Source organism: Sturnira hondurensis, unplaced genomic scaffold (assembly GCF_014824575.4).
Source record: "Sturnira hondurensis isolate 20B ecotype Veracruz unplaced genomic scaffold, ASM1482457v3 Scaffold0023817, whole genome shotgun sequence".
In the NCBI taxonomy this organism is placed as follows: Eukaryota; Metazoa; Chordata; class Mammalia; order Chiroptera; family Phyllostomidae; genus Sturnira; species Sturnira hondurensis.
Window position 1 is genome coordinate 12013994 of NW_028096448.1, and position 15806 is coordinate 12029799.

Genomic DNA, 15806 nt, shown 5'->3' on the forward strand with positions numbered 1-15806 from the left:
TGTCGATAACTGAGTTTGCGCCGCCCCCGAAGTTCTGTTCCTGCTCGTGCAGATTTTCCAGGCATATTAACATATTTACAGTCTGAGGAGTTTCTTGGGAAAGGACTTTGTTAAATGGGGAGCATGGCTGAAACACAGTTTACCCATAGAACCTTATAACCTACTGACATCCCTTGCAGTTCTCTTGGGACGTGCATGCTCTCAGCTGGGCTGACCTCCAGGATCCAAGCACAGCACAGGGCCACTGGCCACTGCTCTCACCCTCATCATTTCCTAAATAAAGTTTGTGCATGCATGACCCCAGTACACCGTGTTCACTCTGCAGATGTTTGTTCAATGAACTAGAAGATGTGGGAAGAGCTCTAATGATTCATTCAGCAGAAGTCTCTCTGCAGGACCCAAACAAAGCTGTCTGCCCGACCCTGAAATAGGGGCTGCCCTCACCTGAACTCTCACGGGTGATACGAAAGTCCATTGGCAGGTTGCTAGGATGAAGAGCAATCAGATAACTCACGTACAATACTTGGCCTGTTATGGCACATATGTACTTAGAATAGATGTAAAGAATTATTTTCATGTTACTCTCAGCCACAAATTTTAGCTAAGCCTGGGTCAGATGAAGGAGTAGGCTCCTAGAGTACCCCTACGGGGGCCCCAGGATGACCATCACTGCATGTATCTGATGCTCACGGCTGACTTGGCTCTGAACTTTGGCCGTGGGAGGGCTCTGGTTAAAAGGAATGAATAGCTGGGTCACAAAAGAAGTGCCAGTTGCTCCTGGTGAAATCCAGACACCCCAATGAGTAGAATCTTGCTTCTGAATCTCCTTTAGGCCAGGAGAGTGGCTCACAGGCTGCTCAAAGTGGAATGAAAGCTGCATCTGCCCTCCCAGCAGCACTCGTGGGCTCCCCTGTGTTAGATGCTGTGCTGGTGCCCTGGGTGGACCATCTCACCTAATTCTCAGGTGGCCTGTGGAGGCCATGCCACTGGTTTCCCCATTTTCCAAGTGGGATAATGAGGCTGCAGAGACTGTAACTCACCCAGGATCTCATCCCTAGTTAGGGGCAGAGTTGAGACTTGACCCCAAGTCTTTCAGACCCCCAAGTTCTTGGTCCTTCTGCGCATCAGAACAGTCCAGCAGCTCCAGCAGGCAGAAGCCTCAGCACCCAGGCTGGGTGGAGGAAGCTTCAGGGGCTGGAGTCTGTGTGGTGGACTTGGCTGTGGGGGGAGAGGGGAGCCATCACCCCAGTGCAGCCCCACCATGAGACTCAGGATCAGATATCTGAGCAGCAGCGTCTGTAATGCAATATCCTGTTTGCTATCTGGCTTCTACATCCTCTGGGCCCTTGTGATAGAGATCTGCTCGAGGTGAGAGGACAAGGATGGGGAGACAGTCTGTGCATCATCTTTTTATACCAAGGAAATGAATTGCTTGGACTGCCGGAGCTGGGGGAGGGTTGGAGCCTTGCTCACTTAGTCCCCTTAGCCCTCCTCCGGGTTCATTGTTGCCACTGTAGAGAGCTCAGGTTGGAAACCATAGAGTGAAAGGCTGTGGGGTCTTGAAGGGGAAGCTTCCAGAAGGTCATGGGGGCTGAAGTAAATTCCTGAAGGGCAGTCCCATGGATGACAGAGCAGAATGAATACGAGTGTCAGAGAGGCCCACAGGAGATCACAACAGGATGGCGTCTGGGTAGGGAGGGACCCTCTTTATTGAAAATGTCCAACAGAGGCCAGAGATTGTGTTCTTGGGATGCTGGTAGGGGGGAATTCTATACCAAGTGGAAGATTTGGTTCAGTGACTCTTGAAGTCCTTCTCACTCTGAGATCCAGTGTCCTTTCCTGAGCAAGGGTTTTTAGGAATGGAATGTCTGTCAAAAAGCACCCAAACCCTGTGTGTGGTTCCAAGGAATCCTGCAAAGAAGCTTCATGTCCCTACAGACTCCAAACTGCATTTGGTAAAAGCACTTGTTGAAACCAGTGACTGAGGCTATCACGTTAGGAAGTCAAGCCAGGAAATGGAACACCAGGATGCCTGGAACACCAAGATGAGAGGGCCCTGGTGCCAGCACTCCCGCTTTGCAGCAGTATCCTTTTGGGGTTAGCTGCATGGGGCCCAGCGATCCGTCATCTACTCACAGAGTCCCGTGGAGTCAGGAGATGTGATGCCTCAAGCCTGGGTCAAGGGATGTAATTTCATGAAGACATATGGGTCATAAGTCACCTCAACCCCAGTGGAGTTAGAAGTCTTCTCACAATTGAATTCAGTCCCACCATATCACCATGATACCCACATATTTTGATAAGAATTGGGGGGAGTGGTAACCATTGCTAAGGGATGTATCAGTTTGACATTTGTAGTAGTTAATTATTAGCTGCTGTAACAAATAAACCCCAAGTGCATACCAAGGCTCAATTGTGATAGAAATTTACTTCTAGCATACGTGAACCTGAAGCATATGTAACTCATCAGCCCATGGCTGTTCTCCAAGTGGTGACTCAAGAACCCAGATTCCCTCTATCTTTTGGCTCAACAAATGTCTTCTGAGATCGCCATGAAAGGACCAGGAGGGCCGCATGGTGGGAGGTTGCCATGCACCAGGCCTGGAAGGGTGTATGTGGTTTCCACTCATATTCCTTTGCCTGGCACCACTTGGTTACTTGGCCACAGCCAGTTGCTGAGAAATGTGTTCTGGCAATAGACTCCGGAAGAGAGAGAAGGAGGGATCAGGCCTGGTGAAGAAATAGTATGTCACTGCCACACATCTGCAGTCTTTGCTCTTATTCTGGGAAAATCCTGTATCTATTCAACAGCTATTGACTGAGTGTTAATTGCAAGATGTATAGAGACCAAGCAATGCACAAGGCAGACCTGTGGGTTTTCTTAAGGAGCTGTAGGGAAGGAGAACTCAAAACTGAATAAGCAAGGAAGCGATTAGGATAACTGCAAATTGTGAGGGTGATTTCCAAGAACTCTCAGAAGGTCCGTGCAGCTCCTGCACAGAGAGCGGGGGGGTGTGAGACACGAGACAAGCCTGGAGAGGTAAGCAGAGGCTGGAGTTGGCATTTTATTTTTGTGAGTTCTCAGTAGGTTCCAGTCTGTCACCTGAGAATAATGAAGGGTGTGGGCTTTCCTAGACATCTTGGATCTTCCCTCCATGTCCAGATTAGTATTAAAATTGTGTAGGTCTTAAATAGCAAGTGGGGGAGGGAGGCAAAAACATGAAAAGTAAGGGAAGGAGAGGTTCTTTTGGGTGGCTCTGCATAATAGATAAGGATGCAGGCTGTAGCCTTGCTCAGTGCAGAAGGTCAAGGAGATAAAATACTGCCTAATCCTGTAGCCATGATTCCAGATGCATTGTGCCTCCAGGGGAGCCCAGCATCTTTCCCCAGTGTTGGTCAGTGTCACCCGAACATAGAGACCCTCATCAGCATTTTGGAACCACCCTTGAGGGTCCGTCATCCCTTTAGGCGAAGCCAAACCAGGCAATCCTGGTTTTGAAAGAAATCTTAGGTGGCATCAATCCCCACCAGTGCCCACCATTGGAAGCTTGAATTCTCACCGAAAGTTAACACTGAGCTGAAATTATCCCCAATAATGAGGAATTTGCACCTCCCAAAGCCACCCACTCCGCCTTTGGCCAGTGCCGTTGGAAGCCCTCGAGCTCCTGTATGCTGCTTTGTAACACCCTCCTTTCAGTTCCAGTTCTGGCTCTGTTTCTGAATCTCAGCGTTCAGGTTATCTTCCTTGGGGTGTTTACAGTTTGTTAATATCCAGGGAGTGGAAGGACAGGGGGACTGGTGCAGTGTTGGCACAATGGGCGTGACCTGGAGCCGGACATGTGATCACCTCATTAAGTCCCTTCTGAAAATCTGGCACCAACCTCTGAGGGTGCCAGGCCTGTGCCGGCAACTCAGTGGCCCGGCGTCTGGGAGAATGAGACCCTTGCCTGACACCCACTCTTCTCTGAGGACATGTAGGTGCCTCACAGCACCTGGGGAAGCTCTTTCAGCCTCGGTGCCATCAAAGGCACCATAGGGTCTCCGCAGGCCTGGACACCTGTTAAAGAGGATCTTCTCTTTTCCCCAGGGACTTTGTGAAGGCCTTTATCCAGTTTAAGAAGCCCATCGTGGTGGCGATCAACGGGCCCGCCCTAGGCCTGGGTGCCTCCATCCTGCCCCTCTGCGACATCGTGTGGGCCAGTGAGAAGGCCTGGTTTCAGACCCCCTATGCCACCATCCGCCTCACGCCCGCCGGCTGCTCCTCCTACACCTTCCCCCAGATCCTGGGTGTCGCGCTGGTAAGCCTCCTCATAAGCAGGCAGAGCGGTGTTCGAGCAAAGTCCCAGAATGCTTTGTAGGCTGTGGTCAGATTCTACACCAGTGGTCAGAAGCAGGTCTGGGCAGGGGTGAGTCCTAACAGCTCAGAAAGCACTCACTGGGGCCCGTGCTTGACAGCCATTAACTCGGTTCATCCTCACCACAGCCCTGTAAGGTAGGACCGCTGTTATCTGCTCTTGAGAGATGTGGAGACTGAGAATAGGTTAAGTGAGTTGTCTAAGGTCACACAGTGGCAATGGAAGTTGTGGAATGTGAACACAGATTCTGTGCTCTGAGCCAATATGCTATCAAATAGAGCCCACCTCTGATGAGTGAGTCTGAGGTTAGCGCCACCAGGACCTGGGAGGGTGCAGTGAATGTGGTTGGTCTAGTAGGTCTGTGAGGTGGCATTCTGAAGTGGTTCTTTTGCGGTGTAGGCTTCACCAGGGTCTGCTTCTGGGGCTGTTTGCCGGCTTCTTCCCAGGGCTGCTGGGAGATTTCTGCCTAGATGCTGGTGGTCCTGGGGGATCCCAGAAAACTACCAACAGATCATGACATGGATGCCTGGGCCAAACCCCACAGGGAGCAGGTTGGAGGGGGCTCCCTGCAGCGGCACCGTGTGGCAGGATGGGAGCCCCCTCCCACCACTTCTGTGTGCGCTGCCTGTCTCTGACGGCGTGTGACAAGAATAGCAACTAAGACCAGCGGAGGTTACCCTCAGCCCTCACACCCTGTGGCACCACTGCCCCGGCACCACCTCCGTGCAGCAGGGCCTGGGATGGGGGCACAGAAAAGGCCATTCAGATTCAGCAACTCACCCAGGGCTGCTTTCCACTGCTCAGTCTCACTGGTGGCAGAAAAATGAGGCAGGCAGGGAGCCCAGGAAGCCAACACTTTCCCTTCTGATCTCAGCCACTGTGCTCTGCCCGAGCTTGGTGCCACCCCAGGTCCTCCCGATGCTCTGTGGTCACAAAAATGTTAGCATAGGACAGTCTTATCTCTTTCTGTCTTTCATTTCAATCATTTCTGAACCTCCAAGAATGTGCTGACTGAGACCAGTTCTTGCAGACTGTTCTGTTTAGCTCCTTCTACTGAGTACCTTTCTTTCATTTCTCCTGAGACGGAGCTGTTTCTGAATAAGTAAAATGACGCATACGTTTGTCTTCTGACCTCTCACCAAATGCATGCTGTGGGCTATGACTGATCTGATCCATTTTCCTCCTCCAACACAAAAGATTGTCCTTTGGGTCATCATGACCCATCAGTGACAACCAGAACGAAGGGGGAAGCTGCACGTGGATGCAGAGGCTCAGAGAGCTGGGCGTTTCAGCGTCGATCTGAGAGCAGGAGAACATCCGCAGAGGGGAGGCTGGTGGCAGGTTAGGGAAGGGGTTGTCTGCCCTGTGAAGGAGGCAGCACTCATCCTGAAAGAGGTAAGGACCCTATCACATGGCCATGACCATTATGCCCTAATTATCAGTGTAAGAGTCACCTGTTGGTAAGTTTCAGAGGTGACAGCACTGTGCTCTGTCTGGGCCTAGGACCTTATCCACATAGGTCCTCCCAGAACGTGTGTGACCGCTATGAACTTCAAAGCAAAAGGAAATTCTTTGGGGAGTGGGATGCAGAGGAGCCCTCAGAAGGTGGGGGGCATTTTCCACCTTTTGAGACAGGACAGTGCCCGTGCACAGCCCGGGGCCACCGGGCGAGACGCTCTTCTCGCTGTTGCTCTTACGGTGTTATGTAAGACCTTTCTGGCTGCCAGTGATGAAACACTTGGACTTAAGGGTCAGGGGAGAATAATGATTCCCTTACCTGACAAGTGCAGGAGTGGAATGTCCCTTGAGGGTGATGAGTCTGGGAATTCAAGAACTGTCAGCACTCTTGTTCTTCATTCCTTCCTTCTTTGTGGACCTGCTTGTCCCCAGAGTGGGGGACACAGCAGTGGATGGCCCTGAGCTCCCTGACTTTAGCCTGCAACCAGGAAGGGAGAAATATTCTTCCCCATCATCTCCAGTTTGGAAACCTCATAGGGAGCTTTCTTATCTAGGGAATGTCACCTGGCCAACCCCAGGCCGAGCGTCATGCATCATGGAAACAGCTGGAGTGCACGTCTGCTCCTGTGGGTCTGCTGCCGGCCATGGTGGTGGCAGGGAAGGGCAGGGCGTTGGGCAGACGAAGCCACAGTAGGTACATGGCTTCTTTTGGGAATTTGCTTAAAGCTTTGGACCCTCTGCTCAGAAAGATGCACACAGACACAGATATTTGCTTGTAGTCCCCAAAGCTTATTGGACCCCAGTTACATTTAAACATAGCAAGCCCAGGCATTGCTAACAGACATGACAGGCGCTCCGGCCTCTCAGCCTTCTCCTGCCTTTGCTTTTTCAGGCCAACGAGATGCTCTTCTGTGGGCGGAAACTCACTGCCCAGGAGGCGTGCAGCAGAGGGCTGGTGTCCCAGGTCTTCTGGCCAACCACGTTCAGCCAGGAGGTCATGTTGCGGGTCAAAGAGATGGCGTCCTGCAGTGCGTTGGTGAGTTCCTGTGTCTTTTTGTGCTTGTCATTGCAGTAGACCCATTTTGTAGGTGAGGGTGACGAGGCTGACAGGGACTAACTGACTTGCCAAGGGCCATGCAGGGAGTACATGAGAGGCCCTGTGTGATTTAACAGGTGCCTCTTCTCCATGTTGAGAGCTAAATCCAGTGGGAGATGGCTAGCATTGTTAGGTATTCTCCATCATCTCCAGCTGAAAAACCTCACACAAGAGATTTATACTCTGGGGAAGAATGCACTGCCTTAAAAGAAAGTACTCGGCACTCCCAAAACACAAAACAACTATAGCTTTCAAAGAAACAAGAGGCAAAGGCAAATAAGGGCAAAGTGTGTTAAACCAGCCAGGAGACAAGAGAAAGCAGCCCACACCGTCCTTGCATTTCTCCCGCTCACTGAGCTCTTGGCACATTGAAGCATCACCGTTTGACTCTGAAGACACACTGAAAAATAGATAAATAAATGACACCACCTCAGAGGCACTGACTTTTAATTAAGTGTCGATTTTATCTCATACAAGTCGCTCCCTGCACACTATGGAAATATCCTGTTGGATGGTGGAGAGGAGGCTGCTCCTGCTACCCCAGGGCTGGCTGAGGAAATGAGCAAAGCACTTCGGTAGAATAAGGCCCGGGGACTCTTTCTGTGCTGAGGTTACGGAGCCAGGCCTGTGCCCTCCCTTCCTTCTCCCTGTCTGTCCTGAACCCCCACCCAGCTGTTGTGCCTTTCCTGATTCAACTCGTCAGCCTTTATTGAGCACTTACTGTATGTAAGTCTGCTCCCTGGAAGCCTGACTGCACCATTGATGACGATGGGCGGGGATAGCCCTGCAACATCGATGCACAGTTATTATGGGTCTGTGTGGATTCCCTTTTCATCTTCCCAATGATTCCAGTGACCAACTCATCCCCATTTGCCTGGGACTCTCCTGGTTTTAGCACCGAAAAATCCCATGTTCCTGGGAAAGCTCCTTGTCCTGGGCAAATGGGGGTAGTGTATGACCCTAGGGGCAGCCTCACAGGCAGGCAGAAATGTTTAAAAATCTTTCCTTATTAAAATATGTTTGACATACAATATTACAGTAGTTTCAGGTATACAACATAGCGATTCTACATTTCTATACCATATGATGTGACCATCACAGTAAGTCTGGTACTTGTCTGTCCACATATGAAGTTACTACAATTGATTATTCCCTGCACTATACATGACACCCTCTGACTTATTTATTTTGTGATTTGAGGTCTGTACCTCTTATCCCCCTTTGCTTTTCTCATCTACTTCCCTAGCCCTCCCCATCCATCAGTCTCTGGCATCCATCAGTCTATTCTTTGTATCTATGAGTCCATTGCTGTTTTGTTTTGTTTGTCCTTTGGGTTTTATACTGTTTTTATTTTTCAATTAAAGTTGGCACTCAGTATTATTTTTATATTAGTTTTAGGTGTCCAGCATAGTGATTAGACAGTTATACAATCTTTGAAGTGATTCCTCTGATCATTTGAGTACCCACCTGGCATGACACACAGTCAGTACAACATCACTGACTGTATGTCCTGTGCTGTACTTTACATCTCTGTGACTAGTTTATGACGACCAATTTGCACTTCTTAACCTCCTCACATTTTCAACCCAGCCCCCACGCCCCCCCATCTGCCAGCCATCAGTTTGTTCTCTGTATCTGTGAGTCGGGTTCTGTGTTGTTTGTTCATTTTATTCTTTAGATTCCACTTAGCACAGATACCCCTCTGTGTCCACATATGTTCTTGCAAATGGTAAGACTTTATTCTTTTTATTGCTGAGTAATATTCCAGGTGTGTGTGTGCATCATCTTCGTTATCCATTCATTGATTGATGAAAACCTAGGTTGCTTTCATATCTTGGCTGTTTTAAATAATGCGGCAGCGGACATAGGGATGCGTATATGTTTTTGAATTAGTGTTTCCTTTTCTTTGAATAGATGCCCACGTATGGAATTGCTGGGTTGTATGGTAGTTCTGTATTTAATTTTTTGGAGGAATCTCCATACTGTTTTCCAGAGGGGCTACACTAATATATAATCCAACCAACAATGCATGAGGGTTCCCATTGTACCACATCCTCACCAACACTTAATTGTTGATTTTTTGACAAAAGCCATTCTGATTGGTGTGAAGTGATATCTTATGGTTTTGATTCACGTTTCTCTGATAATTAGTGATGTTGAGCATCTTTTCACATGTCGTTTGGCCCTCTGTAGGTCCTCTTTAGAGAAATGTCTTTTTGGATCCTCTGCCCCTTTTTAATTGGATTATTTGTTTTTTGCAGGGGGGTGTTAAGCTGTTTGAGTTCCTTATATATTTTGAATATTAACCCCTTATCAGATGTATCATTTGCAAATATCTTCTCCTGTTCAGTAGGTTGTCTTTTATTTTGTTGATGGCTTTTTTTTTACTGTGCAAAAGCTTTTTAGTTTGATGTAGTTTCATTTGTTTGTTGTTACTTTTGTTGTCTTTCCTCAGGGAGACATATCCAAAAAAATCTCTAAGACTGATGTCAAAGAGTTTACTACCTATGTTTTCTTCTAGGAGTTTATGGTATTGAGTTTATTTTTGGGTATGGTGGAAGAAAGTGGTTCATTCATACTCACTTTTTTGCACGTATTGATCTAGTTTCCCCAAAACCATTTATTGAAAAGACTGTCATTTCCCCATTACATACTTGCCTCCCTTGCTGTGGAGTAGTTAACCATATAATTGTGTGCCTGTTTCTAACTATTTTGTTCCATTGATCTGTTTTTCTGCTATACTGTTTTGACTACTATAACTTTGTAGCATAGTTTGAAATCAGGGAGCTTGATACCTCCCACTTTGTTCTTGTTTTTCCAGATTGTTTTGGCGATTTGGGCTCTTTTGTGGGTCTGTATAATGTTTCAGATTTTTGTTCTAGTTCTGTGAAAAATGTCATTGGTGTTTTTATAGGGATTGTATTAAATCTAAGGATTGCTTTGGGTATTACGGGCCTTTTAACAATATTAATCCTTCCAATTTATGAGCATGGTGTATCTTTTCATTTATTTGTGCCTTCTTCAGTTTCTTTCATCAGTGTCTTAGAGTTATCAGAATAAAAGTGTTTAATCTCCTTGGTTAAATTGATTCTTATGTGTTTTATTTTTTGATTTTATTTTTTTAAATATTTTATTTATTTATCTTTAGAGAGGAGGGGAAGGAGAGAGGGAGAGGGATATCAATGTATGGTTGCCTCTGGTGTGTCCCCTGCCGGGAACCGGGAACTGGCCTGCAACCCAGGCATGTGCCCTGACTGGGAATCGAACCGCAATCCTGTGGTTCGCAGGCCCGCACTCAATCCACTGAGCTACACCAGTCAGGGCTTATGTGTTTTATTTTTGATGCAATTATAAATGGGATTGTTTGCTAATGTATAGAAATGCAACCTGTTTCTGAATATTGATTTTGTATTCTGCAAGTTAACTGAATTCATTGATCAATGCTAACAGTTTTTGGTGGGGTCTCCAGGGTTTTCTGTCTACATCAGGCCATCTACACATGATGGTATGAGTTAGAGCACGAGTCCGAAGACCCATAGGGAGGTTAGGCGGCAACTCATGGTGGTGTGAGCAGGAGCATAGGGACGAGGTGAAGGGGAAGGTAGGAGGAAGGCCTCAGCGCTCCACTGAGGAGTTTGGTGTTTGGGCAATGGGGATTTTTAGGTGAAACCAGCTGTTAAAATAATGTGGTGAGAAAATCTCTCCTGCCAACAGTAATGAATTCAGGAACTTTGGGTTGATTTGCCCAAGAAAGGAATTCTTGGGTGGAAAGAGGCAGTCTTGGTCTTCCAGCCCATTCTCACCACCTGTGAACCTTCAGCCCAACCTGAGGAATGAGACCACTGCCTCTCTCTAGCCTGCCCAAGCAAGGGAGCTCTGGTCTTGCTATTTTCTGTTTGGACATGCACTGGGAGAGTGTAAACTGAAGCTTTGACATCAGAGGATGGTGGAGGCCAGTGGGAGGGTGCTTGGTTGCCGCACTAGGCCACAGAGCCTCTGCCAGAGTGAGGCAGCAGGGCAGCCTGCTAGAATCAGCCAGATGTGCGCACGCAACATCCATCAGGCAGCCATGGGCAACTTCACTGAGTGTAGGTCCTTTGTAATGTGGAGGCTGCCTATTCGTGGAGCTATCATCAGCAGGAAAAGTACTTCTTATAGACCTTATTGTTTAATGGTGATTGTAGTGGCGTTGTTATTATTACCATGATCACTACAATTGTTATTATTCATTACTATGATTATTATTGCTGCGGTTATCACTGCATTATTAATATGACTGCTGTAATTTCAGCTATACTACTATACTATTATTAGTATTGTTACCATTGTCACGACTGTATTACTAACGTTACTACTACTCCTGTAATAAGATCACTAGTGATGCTATAATTACTGCTGTAATGCTGTAGTGTTATTAGTATCATTACCATTATCACTACTGTATCACTAACATTATCACTATTATTACTCCTTTAATAACAGTACTCCTGTTATTACTTCTATAATACTATAGTATTACTATTATTGTTATTCTCTTATCACTCAGTGCTACAATCATTACTATTCATTATTACAGTGATTGCTATGCTACTATTATTACTACCGCTCTTACTACTGAGCTTGAATGAGAGGCATTGCTGTTGGGATAGCTCATATGGATGCTTGGACAACCATTAGTTCATTCGTTATCTTCCTCTGTGATCCCAGCCATCCTTGTTTTAGGTGTCATTACTCTTACTTCACAGATAGTGAAAACGAAGCTCAGGGAGGTGAAAGTAGCCTTTCCTAAACTTTTTCATGACACCCATAGAAAATGATGCTGAGTTTATGTCACCCTTGGGTAAAAGCCAAAGCTCTTGCAGTTGGGGGTGACATGGGTCCCACTCAGCCATCCCAGGGACTGTGGGTTCAACCTCATGGCGTGCCTGGAATTCATACTGGCATTGCTGGGGACATGGGCCTAGGAAGCCCCAGACTACAGTAGGCAGCCTCCTCTGGCTTTGGGCTTTGCAAGGCTAACCAGTGCCTCATAGGCCAAGTACGTTCTTCTGGAGCGGAGTCCCTGGTGCCCAGCTAACCAGGTGTGTGCATTTCCCTTCAGGTATTGGAGGAGTCAAAATGCCTCGTTCGGAGCTTCCTGAAATCAGTGCTTGAAGATGTGAATGAGAAGGAATGCATCATGCTGAAGCAACTCTGGAGTTCCTCCAAAGGCCTGGATTCCCTGTTCAGCTACCTGCAGGACAAAATTTATGAAGTCTGATGGGCCCCAGCTTACTTGCCCCAGTGGTCAAGGGCACCCAACCTCCAGCTTTGCCCTGGGTTTCAGAAATTGGAGCCCACTGTAAGCCTGGCCAAGGAGTTTGTCAAGGTGTCTCTATACCTAGGGTGTGTTCATTTCCTTGTGTTCTTTGGTTGTTCTTCATTGGTTTGATTTTGTGTAACAGATGGAAACTGCAGCACGCTTGGCCTCCCTCTTGTCCCTACCCCAACTGGCTAGAGAGCTATTGAGGGCTATATCTTCCCAGGCCTCTTCCAGGTACTGTTCTGTTCCCACTTGCTGAAATGCTCCATCCCGGTCCAGGGGAGGGGGAGACCAGTTTCCCTGTTTTTCTGACTCGGACTGTGTCTACACAGTGCCTCTGATTTGGAGACTTGGCTGTTCTGGTCTCTGGTTAAGTGCAGATCTGGTAACGGGAGACAATCCATCTGGGGTAACTTCCAGGCTGATGAGCGAAGTGCTGCGGCTAGAACCAGCCTGTCTCCTCTCTGATGCAAATCTGTGTGACTTTGAGGGCTCGGTCTTAACACCCAACTGAGTGATTTACAAACCCAGATATTGTACATCTAGGAATGTTTTGTTAAATATATATTTTTAAAACAATGTAAGTGGAAATTCTGATAATTTATGTGTATTATATGTAAAGCTAGTTTTGCAAAACATAAACTCCTAGGAAAATTTTTTTCTTTAATCAGACTTATTTAATTTATTTATTTTTGTTTATATATTATGATATCTGTCATTCAAACAGATATTATTTTCATACTGCCCTGGACCAAATCCCATATGAGGTTTGTGCTGTTTGGTACATTCTAGCAATGAACCATGTAGAAATAAAATTCAGAGAGATAAAAATGGAAGAATTTCCATGGATAAAAGGCATCGCTTGTTCCAGATCCTCAGCTTGTAAAACGGTTCTCAAATTGAATATTTGTTCCGAGGAGAAACCGCAGAGGAGCTTTCTCTTCATTGTGCTGCCTTTAAGGAGGAAAAGGGGCCTCCAGTGTGATGGGACTGAGGCACCCACAGTCCCTGACTGCGTGACACCAGGAAGAGGTGGGGAATAGGCCTCGCCCGGGGGTTTACACAGTGTCCAGAGTAAGACTTTCCTCTTTGTGGGCGAATGACTGAACTTGGACTTCAGAGTCCACTCCGTCCACGTGAGCAGCCATGTCTGGTGTGGATTTCCAGGGAGGTGGGAGGTGTTCCCGCTCTGGTGGTCTGTCATTAGAAGGACTGAGTCTTTCCCTGTCCTGAAGCTCAGGTGACCTATCTTTTTGGCAGGTGTTTGCTCACATCAGGAAGCAATAACCAGGGATGAGGTCTTCTGCTCTTGGGCCCCTGGGCTGCACAGGAACCCCAGCAGCTGAATTTAGACTGTCAACTCAGAAGTCTGTGGATTGGCTATGGGGCATGAGGGGTTTTGGTTTTGGTTGGGGAGGAGAAAGGTCAACATCAAGGTTAGAGCACCCAGGGAAAGATTCTCGGAGCAGCAGGGTTTTTCTATCACCATCACAACCCCTGAGTGTCCTCAGAGGCCCTTTGCTTACCCATCTTCCCTTGCCCTGAGTTAGGCGCCAGTGACTCTTGACCCTTCCTTGGAGAGAGTTGGGTGGACCGGTGAGAGTTGGGCACAGCTGGGGGAGGGGAGGTGGCCTGAGAAGAGAGGGGTCATTGCTCTGATTGGTCATGTACCTTCTCTCTCTGATCCTCTTTTCTCTTTTAAAGGTCACCAGATACAATGAGCCAGGCAGATAGAAAAGATTCATGGTTCTGAGCTTTGTTTCAGAGGACACGTTGAGTGTCTGTACTATGGCTAGAGACGTGGTCCTTTAGACAGTGAATCTGAAGTTTACCTGGAGTCCTAATCCTTAAGATGGCCTTGGTCCCTCTGTAGAAAGCCTTTCTACTTTGGACTTTCCCCCATGACTTCATGGGGCTTTTTCTACCTTCTTCTATCGCAGCCATGTTGGTCATGGGGACCAGCAGGGGACAACCACCTTGGCAGAATCCAGCCAGAGGAAGATTAAAGCCCTGTGTGCCCGCCCCTTTGTCCACGTGGGATCTGCAGATACTGCAGACCTAGACGATGGGGAGTTACTCTAGGGAAACACCCGCTTTTGCCCAAATCTACTCCGATTTTGTCTCTTCCTTGGAGAAAGCAAGTGTATGCTTCCCCGAAGCCCCTAGACAAACTGCCTTCTTGTGTGCGGTGGCAGATAGTCTGTGCAGCATTGCTAAATCCTTTAAAGAAAGACACCCTTGTTTTCTGTTTACCTTCTAGGGGCAGGTACATTTACCGTAGAAGCAGTGTCAGGATTCTGGTTGGAGGTGGAAGAGAATGTTTGGAAATTCCTTTCAATCAATGTCCATCTTGTTCCCTGTTGAAAGCACCAGAAATATTTTAGCTTTGGACACATCACAAATCCAAACTTCTTAACATTTCAAGGATCTCTGATGATAAGATAGGAATGTGAAACGGTTACCAAGGGGGAGTTCCTGTTGTTAACTCGTGGACTCTGCTTCTAACAGGCGGAATTTCAAAAGGTGGCCTGTGTTTGAATTGTTCCCACATAGTCAGTTCAGGAAGGACACCCCACAAACTGGGCAGAGGTTGGCTAACTCTGTTCGCTACAGGGTAGACTGAATCTCTGAGTGTTTCACTTTCTAAGCAGTTGTTTTGATAATGTGCAGGTGAAATCCAGGTGACTTATAGCAGATAGGGTTGGGATGGAAAATGCCCGACCTGTGGGGTGTCAGAATTTGTCCTCATAGCCCTATATTCTTGATACAGGGCTCGGGCTTTTGCTTGTTCTCTTCTGTCCCAGCACCCTCTCTTCCCAGAGGACCCTTTCTTCACTCGATACCCTGCTCTGCCCCAACCCAACTCTACCCCACCCCACCCTGGGTCTGTCACTTCCTGGGCAGGTCTTTGAGGAATTGTGCGTGGTTTTAGCAGCCCCATCCTAGAATTACCTGTGGAGTTGGAAGAGAGCCGTGGATGGGAAGTTAAGGGTACCTCCTTAGTCAAGGAACCTTCTAGGCCACAGGTGGCACACACAAGGCCCATAGGCCAAATCCGGCCTTCCACCTTGTTTCTACCTGGCACAGCTGGGCTCTCGCTTAACTGTTAAGGAGTAGTTACATTTATACAGTCCTCAAATTACATTCGGCCCTTTGAAGGCAACTGCGAGGTTGATGTGGCCCCCGGTGAAAATGAGTTTGACACCCCTGTTCCAGGCAATCCACTCCTAGCCATCTTGTTAGCCATACAGTCAACCTCTCCTCCCCTCCCTGCTCAGATCCCTGGTGATTAGCACCAGCGTCTTGTAGTGGAACCACTTGCACTAACAGCCCTGTGGCCAAGAGCGCTTTTGTAGAACATGCTAAGATGGTCAGAGCTCTTCACCGTTTGGAAGCCACAGACTAATGCTGATGATGTGCCCACGTGTCTTTTCTGGCTTTGGAGTAATGTCTGTGGGTAAACACCATCAAAAATTACCCTCTAAGGATGAAATTGGATAGCTATGAGAAGGTAGTAGAGAATTGATTTAAAACGTTGTTCTTGTTTGGTTTAGATTAAACTAGGAAATGTTCTCTCTGAAGCATGAAAATATGT

The 15806-nt window shown here is 47.5% G+C and overlaps 1 protein-coding gene across 1 annotated transcript in view; it reads left to right on the plus strand.

The window, feature by feature from the left end:
• CDYL2 (chromodomain Y like 2) overlaps positions 1–15276 on the plus strand; it is a 161212-nt gene extending 145936 nt beyond the window's left edge. The window contains exons 5-7 of the mRNA XM_037037951.1: positions 4088–4298; positions 6706–6849; positions 12011–15276. Of these exons, the coding sequence (XP_036893846.1) occupies positions 4088–4298; positions 6706–6849; positions 12011–12169 (514 nt within the window). The 3' untranslated portion in view covers positions 12170–15276. The remainder of the gene's footprint in view (positions 1–4087; positions 4299–6705; positions 6850–12010) is intronic.
• The last annotated feature ends 530 nt before the right edge of the window (positions 15277–15806 follow it).